Source organism: Aedes albopictus, chromosome 3 (genome assembly GCF_035046485.1).
Source record: "Aedes albopictus strain Foshan chromosome 3, AalbF5, whole genome shotgun sequence".
NCBI classification, from domain to species: domain Eukaryota; kingdom Metazoa; phylum Arthropoda; class Insecta; order Diptera; family Culicidae; genus Aedes; species Aedes albopictus.
In genome coordinates this window covers 418,106,282-418,131,495 of record NC_085138.1, presented here as the reverse complement: position 1 = coordinate 418,131,495, position 25,214 = coordinate 418,106,282, and the positions used below count along the sequence as shown (strand labels likewise).

The following is a 25,214-nucleotide window of genomic DNA, read 5'->3' as shown; positions in this document are numbered from 1 at the left end:
CTTTCCAAGCTTCCTGGAAGAAGCTTTGCAAGCTTCCTGGAAGAAGCTTTCCAAGCTTCCTGGAAGAAGCTTTCCAAGCTTCCTGGAAGAAGCTTTCCAAGCTTCCTGGAAGAAGCTTTCCAAGCTTCCTGGAAGAAGCTTTCCAAGCTTCCTGGAAGAAGCTTTCCAAGCTTCTTGGAAGAAGCTTTCCAAGCTTCTTGGAAGAAGCTTTCCAAGCTTCCTGGAAGAAGCTTTCCAAGCTTCCTGGAAGAAGCTTTCCAAGCTTCCTGGAAGAAGCTTTCCAAGCTTCCTGGAAGAAGCTTTCCAAGCTTCCTGGAAGAAGCTTTCCAAGCTTCCTGGAAGAAGCTTTCCAAGCTTCCTGGAAGAAGCTTTCCAAGCTTCCTGGAAGAAGCTTTCCAAGCTTCCTGGAAGAAGCTTTCCAAGCTTCCTGGAAGAAGCTTTCCAAGCTTCCTGGAAGAAGCTTTCCAAGCTTCCTGGAAGAAGCTTTCCAAGCTTCCTGGAAGAAGCTTTCCAAGCTTCCTGGAAGAAGCTTTCCAAGCTTCCTGGAAGAAGCTTTCCAAGCTTCCTGGAAGAAGCTTTCCAAGCTTCCTGGAAGAAGCTTTCCAAGCTTCCTGGAAGAAGCTTTCCAAGCTTCCTGGAAGAAGCTTTCCAAGCTTCCTGGAAGAAGCTTTCCAAGCTTCCTGGAAGAAGCTTTCCAAGCTTCCTGGAAGAAGCTTTCCAAGCTTCCTGGAAGAAGCTTTCCAAGCTTCCTGGAAGAAGCTTTCCAAGCTTCCTGGAAGAAGCTTTCCAAGCTTCCTGGAAGAAGCTTTCCAAGCTTCCTGGAAGAAGCTTTCCAAGCTTCCTGGAAGAAGCTTTCCAAGCTTCCTGGAAGAAGCTTTCCAAGCTTCCTGGAAGAAGCTTTCCAAGCTTCCTGGAAGAAGCTTTCCAAGCTTCCTGGAAGAAGCTTTCCAAGCTTCCTGGAAGAAGCTTTCCAAGCTTCCTGGAAGAAGCTTTCCAAGCTTCCTGGAAGAAGCTTTCCAAGCTTCCTGGAAGAAGCTTTCCAAGCTTCCTGGAAGAAGCTTTCCAAGCTTCCTGGAAGAAGCTTTCCAAGCTTCCTGGAAGAAGCTTTCCAAGCTTCCTGGAAGAAGCTTTCCAAGCTTCCTGGAAGAAGCTTTCCAAGCTTCTTGGAAGAAGCTTTCCAAGCTTCCTGGAAGAAGCTTTCCAAGCTTCCTGGAAGAAGCTTTCCAAGCTTCCTGGAAGAAGCTTTCCAAGCTTCCTGGAAGTAGCTTTCCAAGCTTCCTGGAAGAAGCTTTCCAAGCTTCCTGGAAGAAGCTTTCCAAGCTTCCTGGAAGAAGCTTTCCAAGCTTCCTGGAAGAGGCTTTCCAAGCTTCCTGGAAGAAGCTTTCCAAGCTTCCTGGAAGAAGCTTTCCAAGCTTCCTGGAAGAAGCTTTCCAAGCTTCCTGGAAGAAGCTTTCCAAGCTTCCTGGAAGAAGCTTTCCAAGCTTCCTGGAAGAAGCTTTCCAAGCTTCCTGGAAGAAGCTTTCCAAGCTTCCTGGAAGAAGCTTTCCAAGCTTCCTGGAAGAAGCTTTCCAAGCTTCCTGGAAGAAGCTTTCCAAGCTTCCTGGAAGAAGCTTTCCAAGCTTCCTGGAAGAAGCTTTCCAAGCTTCCTGGAAGAAGCTTTCCAAGCTTCCTGGAAGAAGCTTTCCAAGCTTCCTGGAAGAAGCTTTCCAAGCTTCCTGGAAGAAGCTTTCCAAGCTTCCTGGAAGAAGCTTTCCAAGCTTCCTGGAAGAAGCTTTCCAAGCTTCCTGGAAGAAGCTTTCCAAGCTTCCTGGAAGAAGCTTTCCAAGCTTCCTGGAAGAAGCTTTCCAAGCTTCCTGGAAGAAGCTTTCCAAGCTTCCTGGAAGAAGCTTTCCAAGCTTCCTGGAAGAAGCTTTCCAAGCTTCCTGGAAGAAGCTTTCCAAGCTTCCTGGAAGAAGCTTTCCAAGCTTCCTGGAAGAAGCTTTCCAAGCTTCCTGGAAGAAGCTTTCCAAGCTTCCTGGAAAAAGCTTTCCAAGCTTCCTGGAAGAAGCTTTCCAAGCTTCCTGGAAGAAGCTTTCCAAGCTTCCTGGAAGAAGCTTTCCAAGCTTCCTGGAAGAAGCTTTCCAAGCTTCCTGGAAGAAGCTTTCCAAGCTTCCTGGAAGAAGCTTTCCAAGCTTCCTGGAAGAAGCTTTCCAAGCTTCCTGGAAGAAGCTTTCCAAGCTTCCTGGAAAAAGCTTTCCAAGCTACCTGGAAGAAGCTTTCCAAGCATCCTGGAAGAAGCTTTCCAAGCTTCCTGGAAGAAGCTTTCCAAGCTTCCTGGAAGAAGCTTTCCAAGCTTCCTGGAAGAAGCTTTCCAAGCTTCCTGGAAGAAGCTTTCCAAGCTTCCTGGAAGAAGCTTTCCAAGCTTCCTGGAAGAAGCTTTCCAAGCTTCCTGGAAGAAGCTTTCCAAGCTTCCTGGAAGAAGCTTTCCAAGCTTCCTGGAAGAAGCTTTCCAAGCTTCCTGGAAGAAGCTTTCCAAGCTTCCTGGAAGAAGCTTTCCAAGCTTCCTGGAAGAAGCTTTCCAAGCTTCCTGGAAGAAGCTTTCCAAGCTTCCTGGAAGAAGCTTTCCAAGCTTCCTGGAAGAAGCTTTCCAAGCTTCCTGGAAGAAGCTTTCCAAGCTTCCTGGAAGAAGCTTTCCAAGCTTCCTGGAAGAAGCTATCCAAGATTCCAGTAAAAAGCTCCCTATGCTTCCTGGAACAAGCATTCCAAGCTTCCTGGAAGAAGCTTTCCAAACTTCCTGAAAAAAGCTTTCCAAGCGACCAGGAAAAACAAATCGCAGCTTCCTGGACGAAGCTTTCGCAGTTTTCTGGAAGAATCTTTCGCAGCTTCCTGGAAGAAGCTTTCCAAGCTTCCTGGAAGAAGCTTTCCAAGCTTCCTGGAAGAAGCTTTCCAAGCTTCCTGGAAGAAGCTTTCCAAGCTTCCTGGAAGAAGCTTTCCAAGCTTCCTGGAAGAAGCTTTCCAAGCATCCTGGAAGAAGCTTTCCAAGCTTCCTGGAAGAAGCTTTCCAAGCTTCTTGGAAGAGGCTTTCCAAGCTTCCTGGAAGAAGCTTTCCAAGCTTCCAGGGAGAAGCCTGGAAAGCTTCCTGGAAGAAGCTTTTTAAGCTAACTGAGAGAAGCCTTCCAAGCTTGCTAGCCAACATTGTTAAGTATTCTATGGGAAGTTTTTGAGCTTCCTGGAAGAGGCCTTCCAAGTTGCCTTGAAGAAGCTCCCCTGGGGAAAGCTTCCCAATGTCAAGAAGTAGCGTCCCAAGCTTTCTGAGAGGGAAGCTTTCCTAGTTAGCTGGGAAAAGTCACTAATAAAATCTGTTCCTGCTTCAAAAACTGATGAATAAAGCCATTTTGTTCTGGTTCATCGTCGTCTGATATGTTAAAAATTCAAAGAACAGAATGACCTTCCGAGGAGCATTAAATTCGATTCAACAAGTGCAAACAGTTCCAAAAATTGAACATCACATCGTTACAGCTCAAACAAGTGGACCTGTTACACGTGCGCCCGAGGCAACCTCCCGCACAAAGAACCTCTCTAGATCATGCAACACACCCACCCACAGGTCGCAAAGCTTTTCAAACCAACTGCCAATTTCCAGTGAAACGGCCTCGCAAAGAATGCCATAAACTCGCCAGGAAAAAAAAAATGAAAAGCCTCTTCACTGTCTCAGCTAGGTGCCCCCCAGATTTGCGGTTTCCATTCGATAGCACCGAAAAACGATGGACGAACACCAACAGGGCAATGCAATGGCTTCTCGTAGGCAACCAACAACGTCCAAGTCGATGGCGATTAGGCTAATTTGGGAGGCCGTGTATAAGTTTTGGGCCACCGCACCGTCAGCCGGAGCATAGAGAGAGGCTCAACAGCATAATGGTGGCTGTTTGTATGCTAATGTGATTCGCGCGAAAACCATAGTAAGTACCAATTTTCGGAAGAAGCTCAGGGCGACGCGTGCTGGTGAGACTTTGAATTCTTCTACGGTGAAGATGTAGCGTGTTAGATAATAGGGAGCAAATAAATATCCAAAATTTTGAAGGTTGTTGTCGAACCGATATTGAAATTCAACAGGATTCAGTTGATACACACACGAAAATTGAGCTCAATTTTTTGGACTAATTTCAATATTAAGGTAATAAAAAACTGACATTCGAAGAGAAATGGATAAAAAAGCCGCAGATCTAATAATATTTAAATAATTGAAAATTCAAACACAATTCTATCCAAGAAACGATTTTTAGCCAGATGGTTTTAAAGTAGCCTTGAGAACTCTTACAAAACCATAAGAAATATTTTATGTCCATCAATGCTTGCTGGTGGTAATAGTTTAAGGAAACAAAAGCAGACGTGAAATTCATGCATTGTGGGTTTTATTGTGGTTTTTAAACAGAATGTGATCTTAAAACTCCCACAAAACTATTGAAAAACCAAAAGTGTTATTTCAGTAGTGCTTTTTTACAAAAATCTTTACAACTTTGAATCTTTAATTCCTCCAAACGTGTTCGGAACAAAATACATCCAAGGACATTCACCGAACACGCAGATTCGCCTAGTTCCATCGTGCGATTATTGACATTTTACGAGTGGACGCGCTTGGCTGAGCAGATTCCAGTCTGATTGGCATTTGTGTGCATGTGGCGAACGAAGTAGGTAGGATTGGGAGCTGCTAGAGTAGGTCGACTAGTATTCAGCCATAGTAGCAGAAATGTATTTCAGATAAGGTCTATGAAGGTAGAACGGACAGAAGAGGGAATTCAGCCATGTGGAAAAGCCAATTCAAGACACGGTAGTTGCTTTAAAGGATATGATGCCGTGTCTTTGATTTTTTAGGCTTCCTCAGTTAAAGGCCTCAATTTTCTTTTGTTTTAATTTATGGATGTTACTTCTGACTAAAAAATATTCAAAGTTTTTCCTTCCAACAACGTCTGGAATTGCAACTGTTTTTAAAGGTGCGCTCGTTCCATTTATTTTCAGTTATTGGATCTTCCAAGCGAAATTCATTGAAGATTATCAAGTTCATTCTGCTGAAATTTACACTAGCTTGGTACTATAACGAATCCAGTGCTGATTGTTATCATCGTAGTTCAACCTTCTATCCAGCATCGCCTTTCAGTAGCACTCTTCTCTTACGCCAAACACAACTAACAACCATTCATCGGATGTAAATGTTGATACAGAATCCTAAAACTTTCCCAATTCCTCCCTCTCTCGATCCATCATCCTCCAGCTATTTCCATAGTAAACAACATTCTCTCACTGTGCAGTAGCAACCCAGCAGAAGACGCCCCAAATCCTCACTACCCGCCTTCTGACCATTCATCCGACGCCATGTGTTACTCACAGTGCACCGACCAAAAGTTAAAATCCGATACTCCCCAAGAGCCAGCAGCTGACTAGTGCCAAGCTCAACTCAGTTCACTCGCAACCCAAAAACCCATCTACAGCTTGGCACGGATGACTGACTGACAGACTGACGAACGGTCCTGGGCAAAACTAGCAGTCAGACAGACTACTGGCACAGTATCGAAGAAGGGTTGATTCGACCCAACCCAGTTTGCCGTTCCTCTTTCGGAGCCACCATCCAACCAACCACCATCAGAAAGCAAACGCCGAACCAGACCTCTCAATTTGGCAAAGTGCATCCAACTCCAGTATGTGTGTCGAGTCGAGTCTGGTGCAGCAGTAGCACTAGCAGCACCAGCAGAAGCACACATGTTGTAACAATAAAACCACTCCGGATTGCATCAACTTACTACCCAACCACACGGACCGTTGGCGTTGGATGTTCCACCCATCCACCCAACAGGAGCAGCAGCAACAGAAAGCGAAGAGTGAAAATCTTTCAGTCGTCAGCTCGTTGGGTCCGGGTATGATGGCGATGGACTGCGCCCGCCCACAGGAAGGTATAATGGCAATCATTCACGAACTTTGCCCTGCACCCATGCAGGGAGCAGGGCGGGCGTTCGCCGATGACTTCGTCGTCGTCGGTTTGCTTGTACATTGTCATTTTAATTTGATAAAAACTTCTTGAAGGGGCAAACGTGAGCGGAACACCATGCAATGGTGGCAAGTTTGCTTCCGTTCCAGTTTTCGGGACTGGCTTACTACTGAAAAGGGGTACAGTGGTGGTCTGTGTTTTGCATTTCCGATACAAAAAAAAATAATAAGAAGGATTATAACTAGAAGTAAATAACGAGGGGCGCAAAAAAAAGTTCAAAAACAAATAAGGCTGAAATCTAGTGGACCAACAAATCAGAATATTTGTTGCCCAGAAAGCCAGCAAACCAGAGCGAAAATACAAAAGAAATCAAAGACCAGAAATTCAAAAAAATAAATGGTAAATTTTAGATAAATATGCAATTAGGAACCAAAAGAAGCACTTGACGAGAAATGAAAGACAGAAGGACAAATAGACAGAGCTCTGACGGGGAAGACAAAGAAGACAGAGAAGACAGAGAAGACAGAGAAGACAGAGAAGACAGAGAAGACAAAGAAGACAGAAAAGACAGAGAAGACAGAGAAGACAGAGAAGACAGAGAAGACAGAGAAGACAGAGAAGACAGAGAAGACAGAGAAGACAGAGAAGACAGAGAAGACAGAGAAGACAGAGAAGACAGAGAAGACAGAGAAGACAGAGAAGACAGAGAAGACAGAGAAGACAGAGAAGACAGAGAAGACAGAGAAGACAGAGAAGACAGAGAAGACAGAGAAGACAGAGAAGACAGAGAAGACAGAGAAGACAGAGAAGACAGAGAAGACAGAGAAGACAGAGAAGACAGAGAAGACAGAGAAGACAGAGAAGACAGAGAAGACAGAGAAGACAGAGAAGACAGAGAAGACAGAGAAGACAGAGAAGACAGAGAAGACAGAGAAGACAGAGAAGACAGAGAAGACAGAGAAGACAGAGAAGACAGAGAAGACAGAGAAGACAGAGAAGACAGAGAAGACAGAGAAGACAGAGAAGACAGAGAAGACAGAGAAGACAGAGAAGACAGAGAAGACAGAGAAGACAGAGAAGACAGAGAAGACAGAGAAGACAGAGAAGACAGAGAAGACAGAGAAGACAGAGAAGACAGAGAAGACAGAGAAGACAGAGAAGACAGAGAAGACAGAGAAGACAGAGAAGACAGAGAAGACAGAGAAGACAGAGAAGACAGAGAAGACAGAGAAGACAGAGAAGACAGAGAAGACAGAGAAGACAGAGAAGACAGAGAAGACAGAGAAGACAGAGAAGACAGAGAAGACAGAGAAGACAGAGAAGACAGAGAAGACAGAGAAGACAGAGAAGACAGAGAAGACAGAGAAGACAGAGAAGACAGAGAAGACAGAGAAAACAGAGAAGACAGAGAAGACAGAGAAGACAGAGAAGACAGAGAAGACAGAGAAGACAGAGAAGACAGAGAAGACAGAGAAGACAGAGAAGACAGAGAAGACAGAGAAGACAGAGAAGACAGAGAAGACAGAGAAGACAGAGAAGACAGAGAAGACAGAGAAGACAGAGAAGACAGAGAAGACAGAGAAGACAGAGAAGACAGAGAAGACAGAGAAGACAGAGAAGACAGAGAAGACAGAGAAGACAGAGAAGACAGAGAAGACAGAGAAAACAGAGAAGACAGAGAAAACAGAGAAGACGGAGAAGACAGAGAAGACAGAGAAGACAGAGAAGACAGAGAAGACAGAGAAGACAGAGAAGACAGAGAAGACAGAGAAGACAGAGAAGACAGAGAAGACAGAGAAGACAGAGAAGACAGAGAAGACAGAGAAGACAGAGAAGACAGAGAAGACAGAGAAGACAGAGAAGACAGAGAAGACAGAGAAGACAGAGAAGACAGAGAAGACAGAGAAGACAGAGAAGACAGAGAAGACAGAGAAGACAGAGAAGACAGAGAAGACAGAGAAGACAGAGAAGACAGAGAAGACAGAGAAGACAGAGAAGACAGAGAAGACAGAGAAGACAGAGAAGACAGAGAAGACAGAGAAGACAGAGAAGACAGAGAAGACAGAGAAGACAGAGAAGACAGAGAAGACAGAGAAGACAGAGAAGACAGAGAAGACAGAGAAGACAGAGAAGACAGAGAAGACAGAGAAGACAGAGAAGACAGAGAAGACAGAGAAGACAGAGAAGGCAGAGAAGACAGAGAAGATAGAGAAGATAGATAAGACAGCGAAGACAGAGAAGAGAGAGAAGACAAGAAGACAAGTAGACACGAAGTTGGAATCCTGAGGAGGATTTTGTATGAATATTGAGGAAGATTCTGACGGAGTCCTAAATAGGACTCAGTCGGAATCTTGAGAACAATTCTTTTAGAATCCAAAGAAGGATTCTGTCGAAATCCTGAGGATGATTCTGATGGAAACCTGAGTAGGATTCTTTCGGAATCCTAACGAGGAATCTTTCGGAATCCTGACGAGGATTCTTTCGGAATCCTGACGAGGATACTGTCAGAACCCTGAAGAGGATTGTGTCGGAATCCTGACGTGGATTCTTTCGGAGTACTGACGAGGAATCTGTCGGAGTCCTGACAAGGATTTTGTCGGAATCCTGACGAGGACTCTGTCGGAATCCTGTGGAGGTTTTTGTCGGAATCCTGACGAGAATTCTGTCGGAATCCTGACTAGGATTCTGTTGGAGTCTTGAGGACGATTTTGTCGGAATCCTGAGGAGGATTCTGTTAGAATCCTGATGGAAATTCTGTCAGAATCCTGAGAAGGATTATGTTAGAATCCTGAGGAATCTGTCAGAATTCCCTGCGGATTCTGCTAGAAGACTAAGGATTCTGTTGGAATCCTGTACGGGATTCTATCGGAATCCTAAACAGGATTCTGTCGGAATCCTAAACAGAGTTCTGTTAGGAATCCTAAACAGGATTCTGCCGGATTCCTAAACAGTATTCTTTCAGAATCCTGAACAGGATTCTATCGGAGTCCTGAACAGGATTCTGTCGGAATCCTGAACAGGATTCTGTCGGAATCCTGAACAGGATTCTGTCGGAATCCTGAACAGGATTCTGTCGGAATCCTGAACAGGATTCTGTCGGAATCCTGAACAGGATTCTGTCGGAATCCTGAACAGGATTCTGTCGGAATCCTGAACAGGATTCTGTCGGAATCCTGAACAGGATTCTGTCGGAATCCTGAACAGGATTCTGTCGGAATCCTGAACAGGATTCTGTCGGAATCCTGAACAGGATTCTGTCGGAATCCTGAACAGGATTCTGTCGGAATCCTGAACAGGATTCTGTCGGAATCCTGAACAGGATTCTGTCGGAATCCTGAACAGGATTCTGTCGGAATCCTGAACAGGATTCTGTCGGAATCCTGAACAGGATTCTGTCGGAATCCTGAACAGGATTCTGTCGGAATCCTGAACAGGATTCTGTCGGAATCCTGAACAGGATTCTGTCGGAATCCTGAACAGGATTCTGTCGGAATCCTGAACAGGATTCTGTCGGAATCCTGAACAGGATTCTGTCGGAATCCTGAACAGGATTCTGTCGGAATCCTGAACAGGATTCTGTCGGAATCCTGAACAGGATTCTGTCGGAATCCTGAACAGGATTCTGTCGGAATCCTGAACAGGATTCTGTCGGAATCCTGAACAGGATTCTGTCGGAATCCTGAACAGGATTCTGTCGGAATCCTGAACAGGATTCTGTCGGAATCCTGAACAGGATTCTGTCGGAATCCTGAACAGGATTCTGTCGGAATCCTGAACAGGATTCTGTCGGAATCCTGAACAGGATTCTGTCGGAATCCTGAACAGGATTCTGTCGGAATCCTGAACAGGATTCTGTCGGAATCCTGGACAGGATTCTGTCGGAATCCTGGACAGGATTCTGTCGAAATCCTGAGGAGGAAAAAGTCCGAAGGATTTTGTTGGAACATTTAGGAGGATTCTGTGGAAACCTTGAAGAAGCTTCTGTCGGAATCCTGAGAATGGTTCAGATTCCTGAATATCGCTATGTCAGAATCCAAAATTGAATTCGGTCAAGTATGTTCCCAAAACGCGAACTCCACTGTACCCGCAGCGGTGCCAGCACCGAACCGTGCCGGGGTTGTTGTTCCGTAAAGTTATGATACTGCAGCTGGCAAGTTATGAGACTGTCTTCCGGGGTGCGTGCGTGTTTGCGGTGGAAGTGCATGAACTAAAGAGAGCTCACTCGCTAGCCAGGCTGCCGGGCTGACTGGCCGGACCCAAATCTGGGTTAACTGTGCAAACTGTGGCAGAAAAGGCTCCGTTCCGTCGTCCCTTGGTTTCGTTGGCGCGTCAGGGAGGGGGTGTCACAAACACGTACAGTTGACGACGACGACGACGACATCGACAACTATGAGGGCCATGCTGAGTCAATCGAAGCGAGGAAAATCGAATTTCAAGGGTAAAACTTTGCGCCGTAGTTGTTAGTGCAGAAGTTTTTGGGGGTGGCGTCAGGTTTTGCCGGTACAATGAAAGTCAGAGCTGACGAAAATTAGTGCAGTCGTTTTCACGGAATAATTAGCGTTAGTTGTGTCTTGCCTGGGTGACGGGAAGGCAACGGGTATGAAGAAGTTTGGAACCTTTGGTTTTAGTTGTTGTGAAGGAAGACTGTTGCTAGATTTTCTGAAAGGATAGAAAGCTGACTGTTTCATAAAAAAAACACTTCGTTAGAGTTAGCTGGTATGGAGGCTTGGGAAGTTCAACAAATAGGGAAAGGCATGAAGAAATTAGAGAAGACATTTCTTGAAGAATCTTAGGAAGAATTTCTTGAGGATTTCTATCAGGAATTTTTAGTGACAGACAGCATTCTCCGATGAATCCTCACAAGTATAACAGGGAAACTGGAAATTTCTGGAAGTAAAGAAAGAATTCTTGGAAATGATACCTGGGGGTATTTCAAAACAATTTCGATATAACTCAACGAAAACAAAATGCAGTTTTGTTATATGTGTTGTTCCGTACGGAACGTACCGCAATCGAGTGCGACTTAAATTGACTAGAACGCCCGACGCCGATACCGCCCATCGCGCCATGTTGCAGGAAACGCTTTCTTTTCTAACTATCTTCATGCTACTTTGGTCCGCCGATACACCGCACTCACCAGAATGCAACCCTCGACACGACCCACCCTGCAGACGCCACTGAGAGTGTGAGTTCCTACCGCAAGCGTGAGTGTTACCTGTGAGTGGCAGTGAGAGGCTCTCACTGTCGTCGTCGCCACCAGTGTGGTAACTCACCTGAAACTCACCACAACAGTGTGGTGAGTTCAACCTGTGCTCCTTCTAGAAGTTTCCTCCCGCGTCTGGAATACGAGTCGCGATATTGCGCGAATGTTCCAGACTGCCAACGCGCGCATATAAATACGCGATATGTTCGACCGCAAGTTCAGTACTGATTTAACCGCCGCGAATTCAACCTCGACCATAGTGAAAGTGAACAAAAAGTGACTAGTAGTGAAAGTTATAGTAAGATAGTGAACAGTAAAGTGTAGTAGTGAAGTGTAGTGTAAAGAAGAGAAATAAAGTGTAGTTTATAGTGATCAGCAGAAAAAGTGTAGTGTTGATTCTTTCCACATCCCCGAGTGATACAGTCCACCCGACCCGACCGGAGTTGGCCACGGTTAACGCGCCAACATAGTGGACCTTCGAGCCGGATCCAGTGCCGCCCCGTTGTGGAAAGGCATCGACACCGCCGCTCACCGAGAGCAATTCCGGCACGCTGCGTGGCATCCTAGCCAGAGCGTGTATTCCAGAGGTTTCTGCTGATCATCACCGTCATCCGACACGTCTACGTGGTGCCCTCACCAGAACGTGTAACCCCCGCGAAGTGATCAACGACACCGCCGCTCATCCCGAGCAGTTCCGGCACGTCTCTCTGGTTTCGAACCAGAACGTGTATTTTGAAGAGGAGTCCGTTGATCATTGTTGTCGCCCGACCATCCGACACGTCTGCGTGGTGCTCTTGCCAGGACGTGTACCCCGTGAAGTGATCAACGACATTGCCGCTCATCCCGAGCATTTCCGGCACGTCTCTGATTACGAACCAGGACGTGTATTTTGAAGAGTAGTTCGTTGATCACTATTGTCGACCGACTATTCGACACGTCGCCGTGGTCCCTGAACCACAACGTGTATCGCTGTTCACTACCATCACCTTCCGACACGTCTGCGTGGTGCCCTTACCAGGACGTGTATCCCCGAGAGTGATCGACGACATCGCCGCTCATCCTGAGCATTTCCGGCACGTCTCTCTGGTTTCGAACCAGAACGTGTATTTTGAAGAGGAATCAGTTGATCATTGTTGTCGCCATCCGACCATCCGACACGTCTGCGTGGTGCTCTTGCCAGGACGTGTACCCCGTGAAGTGATCAACGACATCGCCGCTCATCCCGAGCATTTCCGGCACGTCTCTCTGGTTACGAAATAGGACGTGTATTTTGAAGAGTAGTTCGTTGATCACTATTGTCGACCGACCATTCGACACGTTGCCGTGGTCCCTGAACCACAACGTGTATCGCTGTTCACTATCATCGCCCTCCGACACGTCTGCGTAGTGCCCTTACCAGGACGTGTATCCCCGAGAAGTAATCAACATCTACACCATCGACTTTCCGGCACGTCTCCGTGGTCGCAAACCAGGACGTGTATTCCAAGAGGGTTCCGTTGATCACTATTGCCGCCTGACCAACCCACACGTTGCCGTGGTCCAGCGCCACAACGTGTTCTACTTCGAGAAAGTGATCGACCACATACGCCAACGCAAGTAATCCCGTGTATTTCCAGCACGTCTCAACCAAGCAGACGTGCAATCCAGGACGTGTATTGACAATAGGAGCCTCGTTGAGAACTATCACCGTCCGATCTTCCGACACGTCGCCGTGGTCTCTCACCCACAACGTGTATCGCCGTGCTCTACCACCGCCAATTTTCCAACACGTTCCGAGGTGCTCGTACCTGAACGTGTAGCACCCTGAGGAGAAGGATTTCGTCGATCGCAATATCCGCCCGAATACCCGCCACGTTTGCGTGGTTCCTTAATCGAGACATGTACCACCGAAGAAAAGTTGTATCGTCGTCTGATACCAATCATCGACTCGTTTGCTGGCTCCAAGGCCGAACGTCAGTCCAGGAGATTTCGTCCCTCAACTATCCGATATTCTCAACACTTGTAGTCCCGTGTAGGAATCTGCCGACAACGCTAGAGAGTTCACTCCGTTTTCACTGATAGCCAAAGAAGCTCAAGCCGTTTGAGAGAGTGTACTAGAGTAAGTACCACCAATCGAAGAGACGCCTATCAGAGAATATTCCGACCCAAAGCTGTGGAGCTGCCGTTGTATTCGACAGACGGATCATCCGGATTCGAGTGAGCACATTCCCCACGCCTTCTGTTGAAGCCTCCGCAGTGTAGGTGCGTTACCCCATCGTGAGCGTATTTCAACCCGACAAGTTATTCTAGAGTTTGCATCGACGAACGAGTTGACTGAGGCCATCAAGATGGACCGACATGATGTAGTTCTGCACGATCAAAACGCCGATTGGAGATCATCCGTGGACCCTCAAGCATTGAAGCAGTCTACGTCGCTCTCACGTCAGCGAGAACACGTGCACTTGAAGCTGGTTCGAGTAGAGAACGCACTTGCTGCCGCCCAAAACCAGGTTAGCCAACCACGACTGAGGACTTACCTGAAGAACGTAGACGACGCCTATGCCGAGTTTAATGCCGTACACAGCCAGCTGATCACGATCGTTCCAGAGGAGGCCCTACGAGAGCAAGAGGAAATATACATCGGCTTTGAGGAGCGATACAATCATCTCCGCTCGACCATTGGTGACTTGTTGAACGCTCATGACACGCATCCCGCTACAAATCAACATTCACGTTTGCAACCTTTGAGTGCTCCGATTTTCTTCGATATTGATGACTACAAATCCGACTGGCGAAAGCTTTGTTTCAAAACATTTTCAGATGACTACCCAAATAGCACACCCGGAAATCTACAGGAGGATTTCGAATTGCCGAGCCACGAAGAGTCGAATGTCCAAGTGCAGGAGAACTGTGAGTTCACCCCGCAGTGTTCGCCGTTCTCATCCGATCCACAACCGACGAGCTTCAACCCACGAGAAGAGTACATCCAACGTAGCACATCGGCTGATCTACAACCGCCTAAGAAGAAGACTCGAGACCTTCGCCAGGAACCGAAGAACAACCTGTCCGATCCGAGGATTGTTACTTACGCCGACCAATCCCAGAGTATGAAGTGCAGTTCGATTCCCCAAGCCGCTCTTAGTTCGACATCCGGCAACTTAGCTGATTCTTCGGAAACCGAAATTCGGCAACCCGCAGCCACTGACGAAAAGTTAGGGCAACCGATCAACGGTAACGCAACGACTCAGCCGATCAACGCCTTTGTGAACGAAGACAACCAGTTTAGACAACGCCAACCATGGGTTCCACCGATCAAGAAAGAGTTGAAAGAGTTGAGTTGTGAGTGGCAGTGAGAGGCTCTCACTGTCGTCGTCGCCACCAGTGTGGTAACTCACCTGAAACTCACCACAACAGTGTGGTGAGTTCAACCTATGCTCCTTCTAGAAGTTTCCTCCCGCGTCTGGAATACGAGTCGCGATATTGCGCGAATGTTCCAGACTGCCAACGCGCGCATATAAATACGCGATATGTTCGACCGCAAGTTCAGTACTGATTTAACCGCCGCGAATTCAACCTCGACCATAGTGAAAGTGAACAAAAAGTGACTAGTAGTGAAAGTTATAGTAAGATAGTGAACAGTAAAGTGTAGTAGTGAAGTGTAGTGTAAAGAAGAGAAATAAAGTGTAGTTTATAGTGATCAGCAGAAAAAGTGTAGTGTTGATTCTTTCCACATCCCCGAGTGATACAGTCCACCCGACCCGACCGGAGTTGGCCACGGTTAACGCGCCAACATGTGTATTTCAGAAATATGGAACGATCTCATCGATACAAATCCATTTCAGCATCCAGTCAGTATGTGATTATGTGCTCTCAATGTTACTGAAGCTACATTTAGCCATTGACTGGCGTCACCAGTGCGAATCGCACTGAACTAAATTTAACTTTTCAATTTTGGCCAATAATGGTTCTTCTATAACATGGTTATTGATGCTTGCGCTTACTTAAAATTGTTTTCATTTTCTTTATCTCTTTTCAGGTAAAACCACCAAATCCTGAATATAACAACTAGTTGTTAATTGATTAATAGGTAATACTAAACCATAACCCGTTTCAGATATTCGAAGTCTACAAGAAACCTTTATCCCTACCTGGGCAGACGAGAACATCTATATCAAATCTCAAATCGAACAATTTTTGCTGTCATAGCTCGATGTGATTTGATGTGTTATTAAAAAATTTGAAGAATATCGCACCAATAACTCAAAGTGATATGATATCAGTTTTTGTTCTTGTCGAAATATCTTCTAAGCTCTTCTGCACGAAATGGAACACATACATCCATAGAGATGGCTCAATGTTAGTGAAATGCCGTACGCCTCTTTCTGAGGTGTGGAAACGAAGAACTTCATGCTCTTGTTGCCATGATATTCACAATAGCGAGACGCAGTTGAGTGGTAAGCATCGCCACCTGTGAAGCCTGAGGTCGTAGGTTCGAAGCTGGATGTTGGCACCTTTTTCCAAGAAAAAGGTCGACAAATCTTGTTTGCTACTGTTTTGATCTTGCAATATCTCATCGAGCTATTATTCAGCTCTTCTCAATACTAGATTTTGATATTATTTATGATGTCTTACCTCTCGCTGTTCATCTAATCCCATCCGAAGGAGGTTTGGATTGTGAAAAGAAGGGACCCATGTGCGACTGTGGAATCGAGTTCAGTTCTAGGCCTGCTGGCGACGGAGATATTCGAGTGAATCCGTAGCTTGAAGGAATAGAAGCGCCCGTCTAGCGAATTGGGAGTCGTGAGTTCGAGTCTCACCAGCGTACGTGGATTTCTTTCATAATTCAAATCTCAATTTGTTCGTCGAGCACATTTTCTGTTGTGCACAGTATAGATTTGAATAAGTTTACTCATTCGGATCACCGTCACAGGTTCCGCGGGGGCCTTATTGGGGACACTTCTGGTTTTCATCCAAAACATGTCGTGGGACATATCAAACCTCATGATTTCGAATGACTGAGTCAGAAACGATACCCTGAAGTCTGTATCAACTAATATGGCCACCACGGAACATCTAGCATAGGTTCCACGGGGGTGACATCGGGGACATTTCTGGTTTGCAACCAAAACATGCCGTGTGACCTATCAAACTTCATGATTTCAAGAGAATGGGACAGAAAAAAATGACTAAAGTATGTTGCAACTGATATGGCCGCTCCTGAACACCTGAAACAGGTTCCGCAAAACACACAAAACACACAAAATAATCACTTTTGGCCATTTGACAAAACAGACACCTTCCCCACCCCTGACCACAGTACAATCCTGAATATCTCCGGAATGGTTCCGGATATTACATAATGACCACTTGAATGTAATAGACTTGCACCAATTTATGATCGATTAAGGGCGACTTCAACAAAATCGAATAAAAATTGACGAAATGCCAGCATTTTCAAAATGAGTTGTTGGGGGCGGGTATGTGATGGTTAAGGGACGTCTCATAGAATTTCGGGGGACTTACAGGAGGTTTAAAGTGGTTCTAGTGCCTTTGAAGAGGTTTCAGAAGCATTATAGGAGTTTTCAATGGGTTTCATGGGCTTTCCATGGGTTTTCATGGCGTTTCAGGTGTGTTCCAGGGTTTTCCAGGGGCGTCCCAGAGGTTTTAGGGGTGTTTCAGTCCATTTCAGGTATGTTACAGGGTGTTTCAGGGGTTCTCAAGAGGTTCCATGAGCGTTCCATATTGTATCAGTAGCGTTTTAGGAGTTTCAGAATACATTCCAGCGAATCTCATGGAGTTCAAGAGAAGCCAAGGTCGTTTCGATGGGTACCAATGGTTATAGTAGAGTTCCAGGGGCATATCAGGTGGTTCCGGGAGGTGTCAAGAGCATCCTAGGGATGTTCTTGGGGACACAGGGGGTTAAAGGGGATTTCCAGGGCCCCCTCCCCACAATCCAACGGAAATCCCTTTGGAACTCTTCTGAAATTCTCTGAAAAGTCTTGAAAATCCCTCCAAAAGTTAATAATGATAGGCCAATAGGACACGTTTGGTGTAGTACTAGAATTCAAGCCTAACTTTACAAAACACCGTATGTAACAATCGCATTGATCCGAGAAAATCACCTCCAAAATTTTTGAATTTTTCTATGAAATCGTAATTAGTGTTTTCATCCCTAGAAAGCTTCGGACCGATTAATTGTATGACATAAAACTCAAATGAGGGATCTGGTATTAATTTTCGGATGCTTTTCATTTAAATAAGTGAAACTGTTAGATAGGGTATTTTCTCTTTCGTTTGGTACATACGGTATTTGTAGATACATTGTTGACTCTGAAATCTGTATCTGCGTTGTGCTTTTTTTTTGTCTGTATTAACGAGATTTTTAACTCTAGGCTAGTTCATCTCGGGACCCACGCTTTACTTCCCTTCCGAAGGAAGAACTCACATTTTGTGAGTATGTCGGGAGTGGGATTCGATCCCAGGTCCTCGGCGTGATAGTCTTATGTTTCAACCACCACACCAGGTCCGCTCCACTTCTGCGTTGTGCTGTCAGCAATTGAATTATGGTCACATGCATCATACACTAGGTAGGAATACGCAGTGGCGAGAAAGCGGTACTTACTGTGGTTCTTTCAAGCTCCAGAAAAAGATGACACCAAAAGACCGTATGTCGCAGTTTGCTATGATACCATCAAAATGGTGGATAGGGTGTTGTGGTATTGCTACCCTATGCACAGTGGGAAAAAATGGACCCAAAATCGCAACTTTTAGAAGCCGCTGGTTTGGAAAAGCATCAAATACCTATTTCTATGTAAAAAATGACAAGGAATCGAATGGTGGTGGTCTCGTTTTGTGCAGACCACGGGAAAGGTCCCATTTCGCCCCATTTTTCCCTTTTTTTTGCACTATTTTAATGCAAAACATAACAAAGTAGCAAAGATAAACCTTTGCCGCCGACATATAACCCGGGAAAACGTTAAATACTATAGTAGAGGTTGTTCTCAATTGAAGGGGAACTTTTCCGTGCTGACCAGATCACTATAACGCCCCATTTCGCCCCACACTACTTATTAATTATGAAAAAACTAGTTTTATCCATGGATTTTCAAGCAGTTTTCGATATTTCCATTCAAATCATAGCAATCATGATGCAAATATTCTTAAACAACTGGATAGAGTTGATTTTCACCATGGCAGAGCACGAGTTGTGGCTTACTTTGCGCCAATTCTCCCTTATTTTCATGTTTCGGTGCTAAATTTTACCAAAATGCATATGAAGATCTCCGCTAACGATCTGTATCTATAAAAAAAACGTTCAATATTTCAGCGATGATCCACAATAAGGGCCCAAGCAACACACATGTTATAATAGAGTTACGACAGCACAAGTTTTGGTTGTATAGAAGTTTATTTTACGTAATTCTAACATTGTGTTGAAATAACGTAAAATAAACTTCTATACAACCAAAATTTGCGCTGTCGTAACTTTTATATAACATGTGTGTTACTTGGGGGTGGAACATTTTCATGTTGCCCATATCACTATAATGTCCCATTTTGCCCCATATTCCTTAAAATCTATTAAAATGAGTTTTTTTAAGTTCTCATGATGTATTCGAAGCTTCCATGCAAATCATAACAATCATGATGCAAATACTCTTAAAAAAACTAGATAGAGTTGTTTTTCACCATAGAAGAGCACGAGATGTGACCTATTTTGCCCCAATTCTCTCTTATTTTGATGTTTTGGTGCCAAATATGTCCAGAAAGCATATGAAGATCTCCGCTGATGATCTACATCCATGAAAAACGTTCAATATTTTAGCAAAGATTATCCACCACGAGGATGGAGCATTTTCAAGTTGCCCATATCATGATAATGTTCCATTTTGCCCCATATTCCTTCAAAACTATGAAAAATTAGTTTTTTCATATATTTTCAAGCTGTTTTCGAAGTTTTCATGCAATAAGTAACATGAAATTATGATGCAAATACTCTTATATAAAGCGAGATAGAGTTTATTTTTACCATGGATGAGCAAGGGATGTGACCTATTTTGCCCCAATTCATTCTAATTTTCATGTTTCGTTGCCAAATTTAAACATTTTAAACTTGTGGAATGCTAATTGACGAGAAGAGGAAACTCTACACATAGAATCCGTATCACTGTATGCATTTGCATCAAAACCTCGATTTGTTTACATTTGCGACATACGGTGTTTTGTAAAGTTAAGCTTGAATTGTAGTAATGAGCTGAATTTTTGTATGGTGAGAAGGTGGTTTCTTCGTTGCCGTAATGAAATGATGCATAAAGAGTGGGTATTATGATTCCTTACCTAATTTGAGCCTGTATGATCAAAACTTTGTGAAACTGTGTTGTTGTTTTCTCCATTTCTTGCAAATTAAACAACATACATAGTTACATACACAGTTTGGCTCAAACGGGCTCAAATTAGGCAAGGAATCATATAATCCACTCTTTATGCACCATTTCATTACAGAAACCATACTCTCACCATACGAAAATTCAGCTCATGAAATCAATTTTAGTACTACACCGAACGTGTCCAATAGGTGAAGTACTAGATTGAAAGTAGTGAGCTGGATTTTTGTATGTTGAGATGATCAATTCTCCATTCCTGCAATGAAATGGTGCAAGCCGCGTGGGTATTATGATTCCTTGACTAATATGATGCTGTTTAAGCAAAAGTTTGGGTAACTCTGTTGTTGTATTATTTATTTCTTGCTACATCCGGATTGGCGATCCATAGCCTTAACCAATAGGCTAACTGGAGACAATTGAACAATTCTGGAATTTCTCTAAGAAGATATAAGAATTCCTACCAGAATTTTGTTTAAGATTTCAATGGTTCAATGGTGACCAGAATTGTCAGGATAGTCCTGTTTAGAATTTGTGTAATAAATTGATAGCCAAATATTTCGAAAACTCTTTACTACTCCTAAGCCCAACCCCAATCGCCACTTTTTCACGCTATTAGCCTCCTTAAGCGAGCGTCAAACGTAGCTACACCTACGGGAAACCCCTTCGCCGGGTTCGAAAGCAGCAACGTACGCGGACCAAACCACTCGCTCTTTGTAGAAATTGCTACCCCGTCCGTCGGAGAGCTTTTCCCAAACAACAATAGGCGATAAATAATGCATGAGGGACCATCACCGGTGGCTACGTCGACGACGACAACGACCACCAGGACATCGTCCCTTTCTCTGCACGACGATGGCGATGGCGATGGTGTGCGGTTGGTGTGGCTGACTAGTGCGAAACTGTTTATTTGGCATAACGACACGCTCGCTGGGCTGGACTGGGTTGGGTTCGAGCTGTGCTCAACCGCTTGGTGCTAGTAGTGGGCAGAGCAAGTTCCCTAAATGTGCGGGTGAAAAAGGCACGGCGGGTCTCCTCTTTTTCTGATCGGATTAAAATGCGGCGAGGAAACGATGCCGAGTGGGGAGGCTAAAACGCCTCACTCAAAGTGCACTTGGCGCTGATACTATTTGCATATGAATTTTGCGGCTAAAACCGCCGGCGGCGGACTAGTGAAAACTTTTTCCTTGCATCAGGCAGAGTCGCCGCCATCGTATCGGTTGGGTTTGGTTCGGTTCGGTTGGTGGTGGTGGTCGTGACGACAATGAATCTATTCATTTGCAAGGTGCAACGAAGCATGAAGCGAAGAGAATGCATGTATGCTTAGGGTGTGTATCGCGTTTGGAGTGAGTGGTTCCCAAACTGCACGATCAATGCAGCTTACATATTTATTCCTTATTTCGGCTTGTAAAGCTCCATCTGAGTTTTCTTCAACTTTGAGCCAGTGAGCACTGATTGATTCAGAAGTTCTATCAAGCCGTGAACGTGTCGAATAACTGTTTTCCTAGCTTTTAGGCTATTCCACACTGGCGTATTTCTTTAATTGGTACCAGCATAGAACAGAGTAGACAAGAACCTAAGTAGGAACTCTACTATGTTCTATGATCAATTCCACAGTTATAAACAGAGAGAACAACTGCCACATATTTCTTTTGAAGATCCTCCATAGTTTCTATCAGAAATCCGGTTAAAAAGTCTTTTAGGAAATCAGAAATGTTTTCAGCGATTCCTTAAATAGTTCAGATTCCCTCCGGAAATTTCTCATGGGATTAAGAAAGTCTTCCACAATTCTTCCAATGTTCCCCTCAGAAATTCTTCCAGAGATTAGACATTTCTTTATAAGATTTCTCTTTGAGTTTGTCCAAGGACTTCTTTTAAAAATCTTCTACAAGAATTCCTTCCAAAATTGCTCCAACAATTCTTTCAGAAATGACTCAGCTTAATTCAGTCTTAAAATCTGCCAAGATTTCAGAAGCTCCTTCATCAGTTTCTACGGAAATTCATCCAGACATTCTGTAGGTTTTTTTTCCAAGGCTTCCTTCAGATATTTCCTCAAAAATTTCTTTATAAAATTCTCCGAGTATTCTTTCAGGTAAATTTCCATGGATTATTTTTGAAACTTGGTCAGGGATTACTTCAGAAGCTCTTTTAAGGATTCGTTAAAAAATCTTTCGGGAATTTATCTGGTGATTCCTTCACATTTTTCCACAAAAATTACTTCAGAAATCATTCCAAATATCTTCCATAAGTTTTTCGAGTCATTTCTTCAGTCTGGGTAGCCTCTGGCTGAAGATGGTGTGAATTGTATTTTAAATATGCCTTGGAATTTATTCGGGCATTCATCCAGAAAATCCGGCAGGAATTTCTCCAGAGATTCTTACATTATTTTTTAACGTGATTCAGCCAGAACTTCATCTATTTCTTCATGCAATAATTCATACAGACATTTATCAGATTGTCCACCAAATATCCTTCCACATTATCTCCAGAAATTTCTCCGACATTTCTTCTAAGGATTACTTTAAGAATTTCACCATCGGCTCCTTAAGGAATAAGTTTAGAAGTATATTTTTGGCATTTTTATCAGAATCCATTAAGAAATATTTCAAGAGTTTTTTTTACGAATCTTTACAGAAGATTGTTTAGTCAATTCACCAGGAATTTCTCTGAAATATGTCCACAGAGAGCTCCAGGTATGCTTTCAGATTTTCCTAAACATTTTTCATGACACTTTTCTCAGAATTCCATCATGGGTTTCCTTCTAGGGTTGCTTCAAGAATTCCCATGTGAGTTATTTCTCTGGAAATTCAATCAATCATACTCTTAAGATTTTTACATAACTTACTGGAATTTTTAACTAGAAATTCCTTCAGGGATTCTTCTAGAAATTTCTGCCCGGTATATCTCCAGAGATTGAAATTCTTTCAATAATATTTCCTAGGACGTATGCAAAATAGTAGTTTTTTTTCAGAAATTTCGGCAAGGGATTTCTTCAAGTGTGAGAAATCTCTGATATTTTTTTTAAATTTAGAAATCCTACAAATAATTCCTTGAGAATTTATCCCAATTTGGCCTATTCACGTAGAATGTGCATAAGGCTGAAAAAAGTTGCAATTTCCAAGTCCAATTTTTAAAAGCTTCGCCCTTCAACTATGTTAAATATTAGAAGAGTTCTTGAAAGAAAATGTCGAATGAGACGATTATTGAATTCATCTAACTTTGCTTCACATTTTCGCATGTGTTTTACGAAATACACACATGAAGTTTCCTAATTTGTTGATGGCTTTGCTAAAATTGTTACTTTTCTAAATAAAGTATTCTCACGATTCAGGAACACTTCGGCTAACGTAGACGGAAAGATCATGAGTATATAAACGACGAGAAAGACACTATCACCATTAGGTGGATTAATATGGGTTTTATTTTCGAAACATCCCTGGTAGAACTTCTCAAAAACTGCTAACAGCAATTTTTGAAAGAATTTAAGCAAGATATTATGAACAAATTCCTAGAGTAATTTTCAATTCAATCGAAAGCGATTTTGGTAGGAATTCTTAGATGATTGTCTAAATAATCTACTGAGAAATTCATGGTGGTATATCCCCAGAGAAAAAATATCAACAGCATAATACTAATTAACATTTTGGCATAATTACTAAATAATTGAACTAGTAATTTTGTTTATGTTATAAACATATTATGTCATAAACTTGCCTGTCATAAGCGACAAAATAACCATATAATTGGGATTTCTAAAACTTGATATTGTTGTGTTATTGTTTATGTTGGGGCAGGTTCGTGATTTCCGGGGAAATTGCTTCGGAGTGAAAATCGGACACTGGCTGTTGGATAGCCTTACACCGTGGGGGGGCCGTGTTACCGGGTAAGCACTATTTTACGCTCCACAAAGCTCGCTGTGTTGCAGCTAACTGCCACTAGGAGGATTTCTTCTTCACAATAGGAAACGTTTGGCACTTTGAAGATCACTTTATTGACTCGCAAATATATATTGGAACTATTTAAGGACACTTTATTTCTGCGGGAGTTCAACTTAGACTAATTTTATTTTATAATTTATGATCTAATGAAACCTAACTGCCTACTACTACTTACAGTATTTAAATTACATGCTATTCATTTCTAGCACTACTACTACCACCTAGCACTCAATTGCAGTACTAGAGCAAGGTGGGTTCGGCGCGAGCCTATAGAAATATATTGGGAACTAGTTGGGAACAAACATCGCCGCCACCTGAAATTTCTAATTTCATTTTTGACTTTTGTACTGTCAAAACAACTCAATCGTCTGGACATCTCAACTCACTACAGCGTGCATGCGGAAAATGATAATAATTTAGCAAAATTTTCGACATTTTTAACAATTTTCTTCGCTTTCAGGTTCGCAAACATCGTAGGGTAGTAGGCACACTTTCGTGATAGGTCTTCGGATGTTCCCCCTATTGGTTTGGAGTGTAACGACGCGAATCAATCCGTCGCTCCCTGGATGTGCTTCGGTGATCCTCGCTAGCGGCCATCTTACAGGTGGAAGTGATTCGTCGACCAACCATTCTCCCGGGCTGACATGCAGTATTCGGTGTTGTTCGTCTGTCTTTCCTCTGCAAATCGTACAAATACTCCGTTCGCCACAGATACCAGAATCGTCTGACCTGATCCTGGGAGCTTCTGGTAGTTTCCGGTGTTGGAGATGCGCATGTGCATTGGAAACTGCGTCGCAGGTCGGTGTTTAGCAGTCGTCGCGCTTGGATAGGCCAATATTCTTGCCGCATTGTTGCGAATGTTACACGGCCGCCACCGTGTAGCAGTTTGGGGTGATAGTGAACAACAGAACGTGTGAATGGATGGGAACTGGGTAGTAGGATTGGATGCTTGGTGTGGTATGGCTGCTCTAAGAAGTTTAGTCTTTCCCCAACACGAATGAGTCCGTCGGAATCAAGAAATGGACTCAACAAGCGCAAATTAGACCGTTTCGAAACTGGCTTCCCTCTACCCAAATCCCTAAACTCCTTCGCTAAAGAATTCCATTGGGATAGCTTTTCCAGCTTCAGGCGAGATTTCGATAGTTCCTCCACGGTGAGAACGGTGCTTCCTTCTGGTTGATCGGATGACCTTCGTCGTCTGCAAGCGTTGGTGAACCGTAGGCAGCAGGCAGTTACTCGTTGCAGTCTCCAGTAGGGTGATCTTCGTAGGGATATTTCGTTGACGTTTGACCTGGTTTGGACGGCCGCCACCGTTACTCGCCTCTCCAGAATGTCTTCAGGAAGGTTGTCCGTTTTTGGTGAACTTGGCCACTGCTCTCTTCGACGACACAGCCAGGATGAACCATAGTGCCACAGATCACTGCTCAGAAACTCTTTCACCTTCATTCCTCTCGCAATTAGGTCTGCCGGGTTGTGGATTCCTGCAACATGGTTCCATTCCGATCCTTGGTTCGTAGTTTGAATTTCCGATAGTCGATTGGCGATGAAGATTTTCCAAACATGCGGAGGGGAGCGTAACCATTCGAGTGTGACTGACGAGTCGGACCAGAAGTAGGATGAATCGATGGACATGGTGAGTGCTTCGAGGAATTCAGCGCGTAGTCGAGCAGCAAGCACGGCGGCCGATAGTTCAAAGCGTGGAATCGAAAGGAGTTTGAGAGGCGCCACACTTGATTTGGCCGATATTGGCTGGT

General features: G+C 44.0%; 2 protein-coding genes across 2 annotated transcripts in view; both read left to right on the top strand.

Moving 5' to 3' along the window:
* Positions 1 to 25,214, top strand: part of LOC109403142 (protein O-mannosyl-transferase Tmtc3) — an 804,586-nt gene that overhangs the window by 91,756 nt on the left and 687,616 nt on the right. The gene's annotated exons all lie outside the window — the stretch shown is intronic.
* On the top strand, positions 12,027 to 23,937 carry LOC134289557 (uncharacterized). The gene is made up of 3 exons (XM_062855523.1): positions 12,027 to 13,260; positions 13,340 to 14,480; positions 23,921 to 23,937. Exons 2-3 carry the CDS (start codon positions 13,490 to 13,492, stop codon positions 23,935 to 23,937), a joined length of 1,008 nt encoding a protein of 335 aa, XP_062711507.1. The 5' UTR covers positions 12,027 to 13,260; positions 13,340 to 13,489.

Coding starts and splice junctions, on each gene's coding strand:
- LOC134289557 (XM_062855523.1), top strand. CDS start 13,490: ATGGACCGACATGATGTAGTTCTGCACGATCAAAACGCCGATTGGAGA.